The sequence below is a fragment of the Hyperolius riggenbachi genome, chromosome 3 (assembly GCF_040937935.1).
Source record: "Hyperolius riggenbachi isolate aHypRig1 chromosome 3, aHypRig1.pri, whole genome shotgun sequence".
NCBI classification, from domain to species: domain Eukaryota; kingdom Metazoa; phylum Chordata; class Amphibia; order Anura; family Hyperoliidae; genus Hyperolius; species Hyperolius riggenbachi.
The window spans coordinates 409,565,257-409,584,063 of NC_090648.1; the positions used below are offsets into that span (position 1 = coordinate 409,565,257).

Consider the following 18,807-nt stretch of genomic DNA (forward strand, 5'->3'; position numbering starts at 1 on the left):
GCAGTACAAAAGAGCCAACTGTACTAGGAGAAGGGAATGCCAGACTAGTACCCTGGAAGCAGGACGCTGCAGATTGGGGGGGATATTTTCCAGGGCTGTGGAGTCTGTGTTGGAGTCGGAGCAATTTTGGGCACCCGGAGTCGGGAGTTGGAGTCGTTGATTTCATAAACTGAGGAGTCGGAGTCAGATGATTTTTGTACAAAATCCACAGCCCTGTTAAGTATTAGACTAAGGAGTCGGAGAGTCTGAGCCATTATGGGTACCCGGAGTTGTGGTTTCATAAACTGAGGAGTCGGTAGATTTATATACCGACTCCACAGCCCTGATATTTTCATTTTTGATCTAGGTGCTTTGATTTCATGAACTCTTCAGTCTTGTAGTGGGTTTAAATGGCCACTAAGATGACAGCCATTAAAAGCAAGCGTGGAGTCAGGATTTTAGGGCTGGGTGTGTGTTAGGAGAGAGGAGACAATTACAATAAAAAATATATAATAAATTCTGTAATTGGGCATTAATTTAATATTGCTTAGTTCTAAAATGAGAGAGGAGCATTGTAAGTTTCATGTTACCAGAAATTGGTTGCATGGTCGATCGAGCATGTACTTGGCGGTTTCATCCGATTCAATAATGATAATCAAATCGCATGGTCGATCGACCGCCATGTCACCTGATGTATGGCCACCTTAAGTGTTTGGCCAGCTTAAGTTCATAGTTATCACGTACAATATATTTTAGGATCTTGAAGTGACATTCAGCATGATGTAATAGAAGTGTGTGTATATAGTAATAATGCCTAAGTTTCTTTATTTTTTTTTTCCTGTAAAAGGTAAGTCTTTGATAAGTTTTCTCCCTGATAAGCAATAAGAGGTCATAAAACGTCCGTGTGACTTTACAAATACTTCTAAACAGAACAGAAAATGGTTAAATGCTGTAGACTATCATTTCTTTCTGTGTGGGAGATGAACAAACAACCAGAATTCATGTCAGGGAGACCTTCAATCTAGTTCAATCTTCAAACCTAGATTTATTTTCAACCCTATAAACAATATGGAAATCCAGTTAAGTTGTAATGACTCAAATATGTAAAAACTTGTCCATAAAGCTACAAGTATGTCCTATCAACTTCTCAAACATTGGCTGACAGGACTGGGCATCTCAAAGCCCACAAGGTTACATATAGTCAGACACCAAATGACTGAACATAAAGAGAGTTACTGCACTATGACAGATATGAGTGCACTGCAAGGTTTTAAAAATATTTTTACTAATACTGGGTTGGGAAAATAATACTTTGAACCATTTAAAGTAGAATTATATTTCATCCTCTCAAGTTTAGATAAATCAATCACTTTTTAAATAAAATATAGATGCTAGTAAGATTGCACCTGTTATTTTAAAGGACATGTCACAAAATGAAGGCCAACATGGGACTGGGTAAGATGACCAAAAATATACCCGTCTCCTAATTCTAGCTGTTATAAATCAGCCCTCACCAGGTCAATGAAAACTAATATACTGCAGTATCACAGAGCCTTTGAGTGAGTGAATCTGAGGTTACAGCTGCTTGATGCCAATTATTTCCAAGGTGGTGCATTTATACACCTCGTGAGTGATAAAGCTCAGTGCCAGATAAACAACACATGGCTTGATTAGTGCCAAGGTAACAAGCAGAATGCCAGGCATCCGTTTATCTCCTCTTAAGGGAATTTCTTGTTGTACAGATCAAAGGCCAAGTGCCCTTGACCTTAATAGTCACAGCCAGCCAAAACGTAGGCTGCACAACACCAGGCTTTTGCCACTGTTCACAAATGAACTAGTTTAAATTTAGAGGTGGATTAGGGGAAACTGGACTCCAAGCCTGGCAATTGCCAATACATCCGACTGTAAATTTAAGAAGGGGAATATGTACACCTGCTACACACATGTATTGAGTTATACTTGGATCAAGGCATCCAGACAACACTTTAAATACCGACAGTCTAGATTTCCTCCACTAACAGGGGTTCCAAAATGGACCTATATACTACAGTATATTCTTACAAGATTATTCAGAGAAAGAAAAGGTAGTTGATACTACAGAAATACTTTCTTCTGGAGTGCTTGCTGTTAGCCTGATCGTTGGCGTTTTGGCACTGTTCTCACATAGTCACTACTAAAATTCACTTCCTAGAAAATACCTCCTTGACATTCCTCACTTATTCTGATTAGGTATAAATTAAACATTGAGGTCGCATTCACAGTGAGACGTTATGGTCGCACGTTATAAAGTCTTATAATGCAGCTTACCACACTGCAATGCTAATCCTATCTGCTGTTCACAGTGCGACGGTAAAGTAACGTTAAAAATGTTGCGTTGTGGTAACTCACTGCTTGCAGTTACCTCTCAATGCAAACACGTTGCGACTTTAACATTGCATTAAAACGCAACGTCCCACAGTGAATGCGACCTGAAAAAAAAATGGCTTTACCTTAAAATACCGCTAATATCCTGATAACATTTTTTTAGTCCCACTGCACTACACTATTATTAGTATTTATATAGCACTGACATCTTCCGCAGCGCTTTACAGAGTGTACATAGTCGTGTCCCTAACTGTCTCTCACAAGGGCACACAATCCAATCCCTACCACAGACATGTCCAACACAGTCTACAGTCAATTTTCGGGTGAAACCAAATAACTTATCTGTAAGGGCTGGTTTACATGGACGCTTCACTGCATTTACCGTCAGTTTTGCGCAATTGCGGCGCTCTGATCCAGATTCAATGCGTCGTTTCAGCTGGCCCTAGAAGCCGCACGGTGATGAAGGCTGTACCCCAATATCTACCCCCCCCAAAACGAGACGTCAGAGGACGACACGGCTTCTGGCCGCCCAACGCCGCCTGCCGTCCATGTGAAACAGCCCTACGTTTTTGGAATTTGGGAGGAAAACAGATTACCCAGAGGAGACACAAGCAGTCACAAGCAGAACATACAAATTCTGTGTATATTTGAACCAGGGACCCAGTGCTGCAAGGTGAGCGTGCTATCAACTACGCCACTGCAGTAACGTTATTTGTTAAGGCTGATGTAGCATCAACTGCCTACACAAAACTACACTTCCCATGGTTCCTAGCAGACATTTCTAGGCCAATACCCGTGGACAACACTTAGTACCTATGACAAAAACGAATAGTGAATAACTACCATTGTCTTGTCAAAACACGAAGCACAGCAAAATCTGTTTGTTTTTAGCAACTGAAATATGCAACAGCTATTTCCATGAAACATCAGGTGCATGCTCATAAGTTGAAATCTTGTTCTTGGGTGTGGCAACTCTGTCTTATTGGAAAGATCAACATGGCCTCAATTCACTAAGATCATGCTGGAGATAATAAGGCAAGAGAAAACATACCTCCACACAGTGAGAGAGTTATCGTATCTCTTCATTCCTTAATTTACCGCCTCTGTAGTTAATTTGCCGCCTCTGTAGTTATTTTCACACGCAGTTAATTAACAGCCTGTCTTTAACTCTGGAGTTATTTTAAGGATTGAAGAGTTAACTTAAAGACAGAAGAGGTAACTTTAGGTTTGCCTGAGGTAAAATGTTTCCTGAATACTACATGCCTTATCACCATGGTAACAACTCTAGAAACGGTATTAAAGACAGGAGATAAGCTTAGTGATTTGAGGTCATTGTATCTTTTTTTTCCCTCTGCAGGGAAGATTTTCCAGAGCAGGCTAGTGAACTTTTGAACCCATTTAGAATGCAGAGTAGTGTCTAAACTGCAAATATTAGAGAATGATGCAATGTTATAAAAAAAACAAAAAACTATATAACTGAAAATAAAAATATTAGAATATTTTCTTTGCTACTAAAATTCTAGTAATTATCCGTATTACACAACCAATTCATTATATCATAATTTTTTTTTCACTTCAGTGTCTCTTTAAGGCAAAAAGGGAAAAATCAGGAAATATAGCAGATTGCATCGCTAACATTCTCTGAGACATAAAAAGCCAAACAGAATGTAAATATAAAATGTGCAATGAAATAGGCGTTGGCTTTGTTAGTATTGCATAAATGCTGCTTAACCACCCTGGCGTTCTATTAAGATCGCCAGGGTGGCTGCGGGAGGGTTTTTTTAAAATAAAAAAAAAAAAAACTATTTCATGCAGCCAACTGGAAGTTGGCTGCATGAAAGCCCACTAGAGGGCGCTCCGGAGGCGTTCTTCTGATCGCCTCCGGCGGCCAAAAGTGACACGGAAGGCCGCAATGAGTGGCCTTCCGTGTTTTGTTTACTTCGTCGCCATGGCGACGAGCGGAGTGACGTCATGGACGTCAGCCGCCTCCGATCCAGCCCTTAGCGCTGGCCGGAACTATTTGTTCCGGCTGCGCAGGGCTCAGGTGGCTGGGGGGACCCTCTTTCGCGGCGATCAGGCAGCACACGCGGCTGGCAAAGTGCCGGCTGCGTGTGCTGCTTTTTATTTGATGAAAATCGGCCCAGCAGGGCCTGAGCGGCAGCCTCCGGCGGTGATGGACGAGCTGAGCTCGTCCATACCGCCCAGCTGGTTAAAGGAATACTATAGTAATCGAAAAAAGCCAGTTTAACTTTCCTGGGGCTTCTACCAGCCCCATGCAGCCACCCTGAGTCCACTCCATGACAAACCGATCCTCCAGTCCCAAGCAGCAATCCTCTTCCATGTTTTGGGGACTCAGCAAGTCAATGGCCACCGCTTCTGCGCATCCCTGTCCGCATGCATTCTCGATAATTCTCCCATCTTAAAAATCTCGAATTCCACATGCACAAGAAGCTCCGGGCGATGGGAGTGCTATAGAGAACACACGCTCACATCGCCGTGAGCATCCTGCGCATGCGTAGTACGAGATTTTATCATGCTGTAGATGCGCAGGATGCTCCCGACGACAGGAGAATGATCGAGACAGTTGGCAGCAATTTTTCGCATTGCGTATGAGAATCCCCATAGTCGTGCAGATTCGCATGCGTACTCACATCAAAATAAATGCCGGCGTGCATCTCAGAGAAGCATGCTGGCACATATGGAAATGGGTCCTATAACACTTATTACAGGAAAAACAAAACTAACAAAAAGATGTTAGCGATCTCATGTTTCTAAAAAATGTGACCAAAACTGCAAATGTTTGCATCTCATGACTTGGCTAAATGCTGAGAGTTTTGTTTTGAGGTTGGGAAGACAAAAACAGATTGTTTTTTTTCTTTCTGTGGCCTTAATATATATACAAATGCTTTCAAGTGCTTCATGGAAAACCTGTTAATATAGTACATAGGACCGGTGAGCTATAAGGAGTTAATATATAATAGAATATTATAATTAGAGCAAAAGCACAACTATTTAGATAAAAGGTTTTATCCATTTCAATCTCTTAATAGAGCACACATGAAAGTATAATGGAAATAGTGGGGTTTATGCAAAAAAAACCAAAAATCAGCACAAAGGGTAAAATGTATGTACAGGTGGCAGTTGCAACAACCTCAGCTGTTTCTGTGACACAAGTCTGGCGTTAATTGTACCTTACAGAGTTCTAATTTCATGTCTGTGGACCGAGAAAGAATGCAGAATAACCACTGAAACATACAATTTTTCATTTAGAATGCTAAGGTACCTCAGTATTTTCATATCCTGAATGACATTTGTACAGCTAGGCGACAGCTCTGCTTTACTGATGTACTGAGTCAGTAAAATCTAGGCTACACTAAAAATTCTACAGTTTACAAAACATAATGAGAAAACATACTAACCGGAATTCATTCAAGGCCTCCACAATCTTGTTGTATGCTAAACTCCTCTGACTGGCATCTGCTGATCTACGGCTCATTTTCATTGCCTAACAGAAAGACAAATGTTGAGGTTATCAGAATCTATTTATCAGCAACCACAAGTAAACTTAATCTATTAAAAGTCTTGTAGCTATGCTTATAAACATACAGGCGCTTGGTATTTTACAAATCTTTATATTACCAGTACTCAAAACAGATCTGAAGTGAACATAAACATGAGATAATTAATTGTATGTGTAGTACGGCTAACAAATACAAGATAAGTAGCAAAGAAAAGAGTCTCACATTGTTTTCCAGTACAGAGTTAAAAAAAATTGTTGTCTTCAATGCAAAAGAGCTTCTCTGAGCTATTCGACCAACTTGGTCAAACTCAGTCCTGTTTTTTGAAGAGCTTAAACAGCCAAGAAACAGTGAAAGACAGCATGAGATAAGGTTCAACTGCAGAAAAGTTCAAAGGGTCATTACTTCTGCTTTGTTTTACAGCTTAAAATAGAGTGTGGTGTTTAAACTGCAAATGTGACACAATATTTCAATTTTATAAATAAAGCTCTATAACTGATAAAAAAAAAATGTGAGACTCTTATTTGTTACGAATATTCTATGTACTATCCGTGCTACACATACAATTCATTGTCTCATACGTTTATTTTCACTTCAAATTTGCTTTAAAATGGAACTTGAGCAGAAACTTAAAATTAAAAAGGATTCGAATCTGTTAGAGCCCTTTTCCACTGAGCTCATTCCAATCCTAAAATTGGATTGGACTAGATTTTCCAGCGCCTTTCCCGAAAGGAGTCCATGACTATCAACGTGGTTGCAGTTCCCACTGCAGTAATTCAATGTGATTTGATCTTTAATTAAATGAAAATATATTGCTTGCTGTATTTTTGTTGAGCTTATGTTAAAGAGAAACCGAAACCAAGAATTGAACTTCATCCCAATCAGTAGCTGATACCACCTTTCCCATGAGAAATCTTTTCCTTTTCTTAAACGGATCATCATCAGGGGTTCTTGTATCGCTAATATTGCGGTGGAACCCCTCCCACAGGGTGATGTCAGGACCACGGTCCTGACAGTTTCCAGTCTGTGAACCTCATTGCATTGTGGGAAATAATTGCCAAAAACGTAAGCAGCATCTCCTTCCACTGACATCACCTGCCAGCAGTAAAAATGTCACCATGTGATAAATGTCAGAATGTAAATCAAGGAGAGGAAATATTTTACAATGGGCAAACACTGACTAAATCATTTATACATAGTTATTGTAAAAATAAAGCACTTTTTATTACATTATTTTCACTGGAGTTCCTCTTTAAGTCAGGGGGAATGCAAGAAAATCACATAGCAAAAGCATTACTAAGCGATCTCCAATGATAACATCAACCTCCTTGTCGGAGAATTGCATTCACAACGTGACCATCGCTGATCACAAAAAAAAAAGTGCACTGCTATGTATGGAAAATCAGTTTTGTAATATAGGAGTAAACCGCAATCAATATCTGTGGTTGAAAGAGTCCTTTTTTTTTTTTTTTTTTTTTCCTCACAAATATTTCAACAATGTCCCCAGCACCCCAACAGGGACAAAATAAGAAAGGGGGGCACTGTTCTCCAGTTCTTAAAGAGAGCTTGAGGTGGGCCCCGGTGGGGCTGAGCGGATCAGGTTGCTGCAAAAACCACTGGTCCACTCTGTTCCTGTGGGCCGCACTGGCCCACTTTCGCTTTCGTGACCTATAGGTCACAACTCTGAGATGAGAAATTCATTCTCTCATCCAGTGTGCATGGAGGAGGGGGAGTGGCAGGGGGCACAGACAGGGAGAGAGAGCTGCCCAATGGCAGTTTTGGAAATCCTGTAAGAACGCCCCTGGCAGGAGTTTTGAACAGGGAATCCCACTCCCTGTGTTTACCTCCGAGATGGCGACAAATAATGTTATTTGAGGCTATTGGAGGCACATTTTGTTCTTTTTGTCATCGAATCGCAAGCCCCATCTCACAAATATAGTTGGGCACAGGAGGATGACAAACCGTTCAATTTGCATCAGAAACATATAATAAAATTACATTTGTAAAGATGGTTTTTGCCATAGGGCTCAAAGCACATAGATATGCCTCAGACCAATACATAGTTGCAAGCTGGACTGTGTTACATAGTCAGGTGTTCATAAATGCCAGACTAAACAGGTGGCGTTTCAGTTTGAACTTAAAGGACTTCCAAGGCCAACTTAGAAATCTATTTTTTACTCACCTGGGGCGGCTTCCAGCACCTCGTAACCATCTGAGTCTCCAGCTACAGCCCTGGCCCTCTGCATTGTCCTGCTGACCGCCCGTGATGATCGCTTTGTGTACATCATCTCGCGCGTACTGCACCTGCACAGTAGTTGTGCGCCAGATGATGTGCACGAATGCCTGCATAGGCAAAGAAGGCCCGACCCGCCGGCAGGGTCGCGATCATCACGGGCGGCCAGTGTGACAATGCCGAGGACCGGGGTTGCGGCAAGGGACGCAGATGGCTGAGAGGGGCTGGAAGAAGCCCCAGATGAGTAAAAAATAGATTTGTAAGTTGGACTTAGAAGTCCTTTAAATGCTTCCAGGGATGGAGATGTCCTGATTGGGTGTGGCAGGGAGTTCCAAAGTATAGGAGCAACGGCGGGGTTGGCTTGTTAAAAGCCTTGCAGCGGCATTCTGTACTAATTGCAGGCAGCGAAGGTCTTTGCTAGGAAGGCTTGTATCGAGAACATTGCATTAGTCCAACCCTGATGTGATAAAGGCATTAACTAGGGTTGGATGATCTCCTGGAGGAATGAGGTGATCAATATTTGCAATGTTCCTTAGGTGAAAAAAGGAATGTTTCACAACAGCTGAGATTTGGTTCCTGAAGCTTAATTCATCAATCAGTACACCCAGGCTGCACACAAAGTCTGAGCTGTGCATACTGGCCAGGCTTCAGACCACACCAGATAATGTAAGTAAATGGCAGTTCCCACGTAGCCTTTCTGCTACTTCGAGTGGGCTATATAGGTAGGTGAACTTGCATTAGAAAACTAGCCTATAATTTTTGCTTTTTCTTCAAACAATCTTGCCTAGTTCTCTCCTCACAATAAAAACCTTCACCGAAGTAGAGTTCAATCGTGATTTGGTTCAAGTGCTTCAAATATGCATATGTTGTGGTAAAAATACAACAGGACTGGTCAGTATAGTCTCCACACATAGAAGCATGCTACAGTATATGGAACTTTACCTGTTCAATGGCATTTTTCAACTTGTTCATATGACTTTCAAAGAGAGGAAAGTGAGAAAAAAAGAACTCGTGGAACTTGCTCGTCTCCTCCTCGTCATTTGACAAAGAAAAAATGACTCCTATGGCAATCTTCTTTTTCCTGGCAGTACCCAGACTGCTTCCACAACTTTCATCTGACATGTTAAAGCTTTCCTCCACAGACCTGGAAAAGAAATAATTTATGCACTTCATGTTTCTATTGCTTGCATAAATAAAATAAAAATATAATGCTAAGGAAAACTTTACAATGGATATAATTTGGTTTAACCACTTGAGGACCTAGCCTTTACCCCCCTTAAGAACCAGCGCTGTTTTTTCAGATCTGTGCTGGGTGGGCTCTATAGCCCCCAGCACAGATCAAATGACAGGCAGAGCGACCAGACCGCCCCCCTTTTTTCCCCACTAGGGGGATGATGTGCTGGGGGGCGGGGGGGGGTCTGATCGCTCCTGCATGCTGTGGGTGGCGGGGGGGGGGCACCTCAAAGCCCCCTCCACCGCAGGATTCCCCCTCTCCCTCTCTGCCCCGGAGATCGGAGGCTGCACAGGAACGGATCTGTCCTGTGCAGCCTCTAACAGGGTCCCCGCTGTCATGTGACAGCGATCCCCGGCCGCTGATTGGCCGGGGATCGCTTATCTACTACAACGCTGCTACTGTAGCATTAGGATTATTTCCGCTTGTGTTTACATTTAGCCTGCGAGCCGCTATCGGCGGCCCGCAGGCTATTCACGGAGCCCCCCGCCGTGAAATGACAGGAAACAGCCGCTCGCGCGAGCGGCTGTTTCCTGATTAATTAGCCTGCAGCCGGCGACACAGATCTGCGTCGCTGGTCCTGCAGCTGCCACTTTGCCGATGCGCGGTATGAGTGCGAGGTCGGCAAGTGGTTAAATAAATGCTTTAGAGTCAAGTGGGTTCTGGCTTTTCACCCATGCATAGAGCATTTTCTTTCTCAGTGTCTAGAAAGTGCACACTGCCTCAGTCGCCCATTTACTTGCATTACTGTATAATCGGTGCGGTTAAGTGCTGTTCATGCAGTAATGCCCTGCAGCTTTTGTCTTGGCATTGCGGCGATTTGGGTACTTCCGTCTCCATAGACTTGCATGTCCCTTGAAACGAGCTGTGGCGGGAAGAGTACTGCGGAGCAATGCAATACGACCAGTGTGCAAGGGGCCTTAAAGGACATCTGAAGTGAGAGGTATATGGAGGATGACATAATTTCCTTTTAAACAAAGCATATTGCCTGGCTGTGCTGCTGAGCCTCTGTTTCTGACGGAAGTCTGCCTGGATTAGCAATGTTATTGTTTTAGGTGCATGATCCAGATACTACTGCAGCCAGAGAGTTCAAGCTCCATATTCCATATCCCTTGCAGTTCAGGTGACCTTTAAAGGGAGACAGGGCCCTCATGTCCCAAGAGGGGTAAAGATGGATGGTTCAATAGCTAGGCCTATGATTGGTTGCTTGTCTTGCAGTGGAAGTGGTGATGCAAATAGCTGTAAGATTTACAGAACAAAGGTGCAAAATCCTAAAAATGCACAAGCCAGTAACAGAACCAATAGGTATGTTAGCCAGTACTAAGGGGAGAAGTTATTTTAAATCATTCCTGATAATCCTATATAATAATATCAAAGTGTGTCTGCTTCCAGGTGTGTGTGTGTGTGGTGCGCGCGTGTGTGTGTGTGTGTGTGTGTGTGTGTGTGTGTGTCCCTGCTCATAACGAACTGCGCATGTGCGCAAAGACACTGAGGGGGAGTGATGTGCGGCTTCAAGGGGCGGACGGGGCCAACAGGCGGGCGTGCAATGTGTGCGCGCCGCAGGTGCGCACGTGCAGTGACAGACCTAGAGCCCGTTTTTCAACGGGCTTAGGTCAGCCAGTTTAATATAAAATAGAAATCAGAAGATCTAAGCTTCCATTTCCTGTCCAGTATTTCTTACTTGCCTTCTATGCACAACATTTTGCTACAAGCAAAAATAACATAGCATCTATACCACCTGAGTATTGCGTGGATACTCTTTTCTTAATTGTTTTTACGTTCTTGCTCCAGAAAGAAGATCAGAAGCCTGATGCTATAAAATGAGAACATTTCACATAATTTTGCCTCTTTTTATTTCAAATACCCATTTGAGCTTAAACGACAATTAGAGAGGGGGAGAGGGCACTGGAGAATGTTCATAAAACTGGGTATTTGAAGTGAAAAAGTATCTTGCAGTAAGCATGTCTGCTGTAGGTGTTAAATCCAAACCAGTGAAACCAATATATGACTGCGTGTATAACAGCCAGACAAGGAGCATTCTTTCACATTCCTCTCACTTCAAGTATTAAGTTCTATCACCACTAAGTTGCTACTAGAACATGATATGTTTAATATATTTTAGCTGTCAGGACTTTTGTTCTCACCATCGAGGAAATACCCCATTTTCCAGGCTGGTAGTTTGGCTCCGACGCCAGCGCCTTTGATAACTGCTAGCACAGCTACTGTTAAGGGATGAGCTTGGTGAAGGGAAAGGAGTAATCAGAAGACTGCTGAGGGAGGCTGAGTAAAGAAATTGAAAACAATATTATCAATTGCATGATACATATAAGAGGGTGTGCATACATTACAACTGCCTATTAAATTACCAGATCTTGCTATTCCACTGTCTCGGTCATCATTAAATCCCCGGCCAGGCATGTCCATCGGGTTGCTATGGACTGTAAGACAAAATTGAAAAGGTCAGTTATACAAAACCACTGGTGCTCTCCCTGTGAGCCTCAAGGAGATAACCAGTCAAGCTTTTATGGCAGTAAAGTGAGCGGAAATCGAAGGTAATGCCTAGTGAGAGATTTTGGTAACTAAGTGCAGATGTCATGCAAGCCCACCACCAAAAGCTGCAGCTCAGCTGAACAAGACTTTACCTTACTTTAATCCATCAAAATACCCATAAATGATACTCATACTACAAACAGCGCTTGAGTAAGAGTGTAAGGGTGGGGGGGGGGTGGGGTCAGGTTTACACTAGTATTTAGTGAGGATATCTAAATGTAACTTTTTTTGCCACGTCAATGGATTCATGAAAAAACTATTTTACTATGTAGCAAGGGAAGTGCTATTTATTGTAAAAGACCATTTCTTCAGACTACCTGTGAGACAAGCGCAGCAGCATTCACACACCAGCTGTGCCATCCAGAAATAACTATATTGGTAGCATTATGACTAGAGCAGAAATAGTCAATACATTATTATTTATCTGTGGAGATATTACAAACTTCACACAATTAAATGCCTCTACAGATGTAAGGATTTTCTGAATAGCTGTTTTAATCAGCACAGATACTTCCCATCAATTATTCCCACAAATTAACACAAAAAAGGGCAGACATGCAATTTATGAAATTTAATTTTGTTCAGCTGCGCTTTTACACACCTGAATTCGTACTTATGAATGAATTTAGAATTATACCGTACTTTTTTTTAATTAACATAAGCATGCAAAAGAGTGTTCATGAGTGAAAGTTTACTGTGGAAATAAGGCTCCCTTCTCCAAGCAGGTCGTTTCAGCGCTACATACTGAAGCTGGGCACCGCTGAGGGTCTAATTCTATAGTGTGCGTCCAGTGCAAGAGTAATACGGTGTTCTGGCAATCGCTGAATTACATCTCCCTCTGAATTGCCGAGAATTAAGAGCGGCAGATGGGTGAGCTGTCATTCGGCTCGACCCTGCGCCCGGCTCACTGGAGACGTTACAATACGTATACTCTCTTATGAGGTGAAAAATCTCCAGTGTACTCCTTAACTGTGACTTAAAATGGGCCCTCATTAAAAGCGTAATAAGTTCAAATTATTTTACCTCATTTTTTTTTTATTTTTTTTTATTTTTTTTTTTAAGACAAGTGGGTTTGAATCAGGATGATACAATTAATTGGCTGATTTTAATAGGTTCAAAGAGTAAACGTTAGACCCGACTGATCCTCCTGACTCTGTACATCATAGCCTTACATCTAGAGATTCTGATTCAATCTATTAAGTGATCCGTTTTATTGGTTGATCGAAAGCGATATCCTATGCGATTCACTTATCAATCTGACCGATGTTGTGCCTCCATGCTCTGAATGCAAAAATCGATTCAGTGTTGATCGAATGATATGTAAACAGTAGCTGATTCCTGTGCGATCGACCGATATCTTACATTCCCGCTCGATCAAGTTAATAAGTTTGTCGATTCATCATGATATTGGCCACTTTTCATTGATCGGCATACTGGAACACGCTTGATTCTCTCTCGATTCAATAAAATTATAGAATTGAATGGTTGTTCGTACAGCCAAATTGCTAGCTGTATGGCTACCTTTAGTCTGAACAAGCTTATTTTGTCAAAAGTTCATTCTTTAAATCCATTACAGTCAGTCAATAAAATAGTATCACCCAGATTAAAATGTTCCTGTTTTTTTTTTTTTAAAGATTATTTCCAACTGCTTATACTGCTCCTGCAGTTGTGAATTAACACTCTGCATTACTTAATCTCCCTTAGCAAAAATTATCACCACTTAAAGGAATACTATCAATTAAAACAACTTTTTTTTTTAATGCTGTATGTTAGGGCACACAATACCACAAGTACTAGGAACAATTTCCTTCCTCACACAGCTCTGTGTCTCTGCTGTAAAATCAGTTAGTTTTAGATACAAAAGTGTTGGGCTATCAACTCTTCAGTGTATCCTCTATAATAAAACCTAACTGTCCCTGCGTCATCCTGTTTCCCTGTCTGTGTCTCCCTGGCTTTTTTGTACTGAGCAAATGCACAGCCAGGGCAGTTAAGACACAGGGCCGGATCTGACAGTTTGCCGTCTGTGGTTCACAGAGGTTTTCATTGCATTGTGGGAAACAACAGCTTTTTCCAACTGCCAAGCAAGCAGCTCTGTGTGCATATACTTCAGACAGTGGTGGGTAACGAGCAAGCAGGACGCATATGTGCGCACATTGCGGGGGGTAGCGGCTGTGACCTAGCGCCAGTTTTTTTAACAGGCGGGCCTTTTTACTAGTAGTTTAATAATTACCTTGCTGAAAGAATCTTTGGCGATGCTAGTTACACAAGATACAATTTTCTGGCAGATTTACCTGCCAAATCGATTTTTTCCAACATGTCCGATCTGAGTTTGGAAATCGATGGGAAAATCAATCGCAATTCTGATTGGACATGTTGGAACAAATGGATTTGGCACGTAAATCTGCCAGAAAATGTTATCTTGTGTACCTAGCATAAGGCATGATTCCACCAATGTGTGTTCCTTGTCTTCTGTTCTCTAACTGATAAATATACTGATAATGCCTGTAAACAGTGTCTCTCCCTCTTAGCAGGGACACCACATAGCGGCCTTAAGTGGCTCATACACTGGTCGATTTCAGGCATTGATCAACGGCCGATTCGACCGTTCTGATCGAATGCTATATAATAAAACAGAGGTCCATGCTGAACCAAATAACAAAAAAATGGGTGCAACTCCATGCAAGATCAATAATAAATTTTATTTAAGGAATGCTCATAAAAACAATTAAAAGGGATCAGAGCCCAACATGCTGCGCCCAGCAGGCAGTATATACAATACTGTGAGAACAGTGCTAACAATAATATGCATACATCAAGGGAAGCAGTAAGCTCCAATATGTGCTAATCCGGAAGGGCTGTAAGAGAAATACATGCATAGATGCACAGCTACAATGAATGCATAATGAACTAAACGAACCAACTGCTAGATATGCTTACCCCAAGAATGCTGCTGCCGACTGAGCGAGGCTGGGCTCAGAGACTGTCTGACGCGTATCGGACTTCCGTCCTTCGTCGGACGGAAGTCCGATACGCGTCAGACAGTCTCTGATGTATGCATATTATTGTTAGCACTGTTCTCACAGTATTGTATATATTGCCTGCTGGGCGCAGCATGTTGGGCTCTGATCCCTTTTAATTGTTTTTATGAGCATTCCTTAAATAAAGTTTATTATTGGTCTTGCATGGAGTTGCACCCATTTTTTTGTTATTTGGTTCAGCATGGACCTCTGTTTTATTATATAGTGTTTTGGTTGGTCCATGAACATGGATTCAGTGTACCATATCTTCATTGTGCTCAATCTGTTTGTGCGTTCTGATCGAATGGGCTGGAAATCGATGCAGCAGAAAGCATGATCGATTGGCTGATCGATTTCCAGCCGATTTGGATCGATTTGCTCGATATGTCCGGACAGAAAATCTGGGTCGATCAGCTGCAGATCGATGGCCCATAGGGTTGCATAGGATCGAATGGTGCAACACTGCATTTCGATCGATTTTCAATGGATTTAATTCTGAAATCTACTGGAAATCTGTTCCTACTGTGTGGCACACATCAGATAGATTCCTGTCAGATTCGACCTGACAGGCATCTGACAGGAATCTGATGGTCGAATCTGCTGCTAATCTATGAGTAGACGCAGCCTGGAGTGCATCATCACAAGCAAGCCAGTCAGTCAGGGGTTGTATACACATCTCCCTGACTGCTATATTACAGCACATCTAGTTACCCATTACCTCCTCAGATCAGCCTCATCTCAGACTCTCCTGCATGCTGTGACACAGTAAAGTATATTTGTGAGCTGTGTGAGGAATGAAGAATGATTTTTAAGCAGGGAGAGAGTTAGAGAGAACTGGGTGAATAAATAAACTGCCTCTAGCACTAATGGTGATGTGTACCCTAATATGGAGTATTAAAAAAAAGTTATCTTAATTGATAGTGTTCCTTTAACAGAGCTAAAATCTGTAAACCAAAAGAGCTTTACCTGCATGAGGTCTGCTAAAATGACAGCTAAAACAAGTTTAGCTATTCTAGCTATTACAGGTAACATACACATCTTCCATCCACTATTTATTATTGAGGTCTAAGTGATGCAAATTATTAAGAGCAAAAATTAAGCCATTAACTTCCATAACTTTCAGCATCTACAGCAAAAATAAAGTACCATTGTATGTGATGGACAGAAAAACTGCATTTAACTGCATGTTCACACTATAGGCTGGTGCACACCGAGCGGGTTTTTCTGCGTTTTTGCAGCCGCTTGCGGCTACGGATACGCTTGGTCAATGTATCTCAATGGGGTGGTTTACACCAGAGCGGGAGGCGTTTTGCTGAAACGCATACTCCCAGGGTGAGGCATTTTTTGGATTGCGGAGGCGTTTCTGCCTCCAATGTAAAGTATAGGAAAAACGCAAACCGCTCTGAAAAACGTCAGTTGAGAGCGGTTTTGCAGGCATTTTTGTTACAGAAGCTGTTCAGTAATGTACAAAAATCGCATATACATATAATTAGAACACATACTACATAAACTGAATTAAAACCATGTTTCGCTGTCCGTCTGACAGCCTCTTCGGAGATTAGCTAATCTCCGAAGAGGCTGTCAGACGGACAGCGAAACAGGTCAGATGCTCTAGCGTCTGATGCCAATCCCCACAACCTCTAACCATCTACCAGGACCACCTAGAGCTCGGTATTTACAATCTCATCTACAGTCTAGACCTTTCTTCAGTACCATCTGAACCTGCATACCCAGTGTTGTGGTAACTATGCATCCATGAACTTTGTACCAGTATCCTTGCGGCCGGCCGCATCTTATCAATTGTATGTGGCTGTTGTTTGGACATGAATGAGCTTCTGCATTCACTAAGTTCTTAAGCTTGCAATCACGCCATACTGAAGAACAGTGTTGACAGCTACTTTCATCACGCTTGCTTGCCTTCCTCCGCTATGCTATAGCTTATCCTTTGGATGCATATGCTTTTTGCTGCACACTATAAGTCATAAATGGATGCACAGCACGCTACAGTTCATGTGACCTTGGGGACTGCGACTGAGTCCATGCAACCTACACACTGGTGATGGTAGATGTCTCAGGTTGACAAACAGTGTACCCTAATCATCCAAGAGGCCTTTGTGATCCTTAGGACTGCGATTGAGTCCAACTAATCCATTCCATTGATTTGTTAGATGCTCCTTTAGGTGATGGCAGATGTCTCAGGTTGACAAACAGTGTATCCTAATCATCCAAGAGGCCTATGTGATCCTTAGGACTGCGATTGAGTCCAACTTACCCATTTCATTGATTTGTTAGATGCTCCTTTAGGATGGCCATTTAAGAAACCGGATTACACACCAATAGGTCTACATATCTTGCACTGAGCATTGCTCTCAATTCCTCTGTTGCTTTAGAGGTGTCCTGGTCTATATCTTTGTGGAGGACTGCAGCCTCCATAAAATTATAATGTGGTTGTGGGGGATTTGGCTTTTTCAGGGCCTTTGTGTCCTGGTTTTAATTCAGTTTATGTAGTATGTGTTCTAATTATATGTATATGCGATTTTTGTACATTACAATTTTTCTACATTAAATATTCTAGCATGCACCCAAGAGTCAGTTGTTCTTCTATACAAATTTGCCTTCTAATTTGCTGACAAGGTGCATGTTAGTGAATGTATTGCAATTCTTTGAGGTTTATCTTTATTATTAATTATGTTATAGCCACATCCGGGTAATTAACATATATGTTTGGTCATTTGCCACTGAAGTGTCCTTTTCCTGTTCCTTTACACATTATTTAAACACACTATCTACAGTGTGCTTCTGGAGAGCCTGAGTGTTAACAAGTACATTACCATAGCGATCTTCATGCAATAAAGAATAACGTGAAAGGCATACATGCAGAGTGTGTGTTGTGCTATGCCTACATTGAAGTGCAGGCCTTACACAATACGCACAGTGTGAAGTTAGCCTAAGTGTTTTACCTACTAGTTAGTTTTGTACACTCTCTCCCTAACATCCAAGTATCCTAAGCATTATTCAAGCATTTCTGCTAATCTTTCCTTATTTCCACAGTAGAGGCCTGAGGTGAACATGCAGTGGGAAATACCACACTTCACACCTGCAAAGAAAGAAGCACTCCGGATGAGGCGGAGAGGGCCCTGCTCAGAGAATGCCCGCCTGGGGCTGCAGAGCTGAGACAGACCTATATGATGAAATGCAGAATACATATGGAAGAGAATACAGTTAACAGAGAAGTTCAGAAGCCTGAAGAGAAAAAGGTACAGGGAAAACAAAGATAGTGGTCAATTCTTTGGATTAGAATGCTAGTGAGCACAAATTTCACTGCTATGGATATGGAGCAATGATAAAACTAGGAAAATATGAAAGTGCCAACCATAGCAACCACATTTTCACTTGTCCGAACATATTCGACAATGCGGGCTGAAGGTCTGGCTGTTGGCCAAGTCTATAGTGCTTGGCTCCTCTTCCCTATTACATCTTCACTACAGAAGCTCTCCTGATGCACCTGATAATTTCTAGAAAAAGGCTCTTTGTGAAGTGACCATTAGAAATATCCTGTTATAAGATTTTTGCATCTAAAGTATTGTATACAAGATAATCCACTTTTCTTTTTCAGATCACGTAATGACAATTACTGCAGTACCAAAGTGATCTGTAAAGAAGATGACATTTACTGAAGCTATAGCACTCAAGGCAAGCTGCCACTATAGAGGAACTGCTAGCGACAAACCACCTGCAGTCATGCAGACTCAGGAGCAGCAAGCGGTTTACTAGCAACACCATAGGTAACAACTGAAGGAGGTTGCAGAAGTTCCTTACTAGTGACATCTCATGCAATGTGCCTCACTCTGCTGTGCTAATACTAGGAATAGTTATCCTGCTACAGCACACTGCGTGGATGGGGTATAAAAGTTA

General features: G+C 42.0%; 1 protein-coding gene across 3 annotated transcripts in view; it reads right to left on the bottom strand.

The window, feature by feature from the left end:
* The window catches only part of FNIP1 (folliculin interacting protein 1), a 177,779-nt gene that overhangs the window by 43,078 nt on the left and 115,894 nt on the right, over positions 1 to 18,807 (bottom strand). For 2 of the 3 annotated variants that reach the window (XM_068277430.1, XM_068277432.1), the window contains exons 7-11: positions 17,990 to 18,073; positions 11,692 to 11,763; positions 11,470 to 11,605; positions 9,037 to 9,238; positions 5,763 to 5,848 (exon numbers count right to left, since the gene is read on the bottom strand). In XM_068277430.1, coding sequence (XP_068133531.1) covers positions 5,763 to 5,848; positions 9,037 to 9,238; positions 11,470 to 11,605; positions 11,692 to 11,763; positions 17,990 to 18,073 — 580 coding nt within the window. The remainder of the gene's footprint in view (positions 1 to 5,762; positions 5,849 to 9,036; positions 9,239 to 11,469; positions 11,606 to 11,691; positions 11,764 to 17,989; positions 18,074 to 18,807) is intronic. The other variant, XM_068277433.1, reaches the window with a different exon arrangement.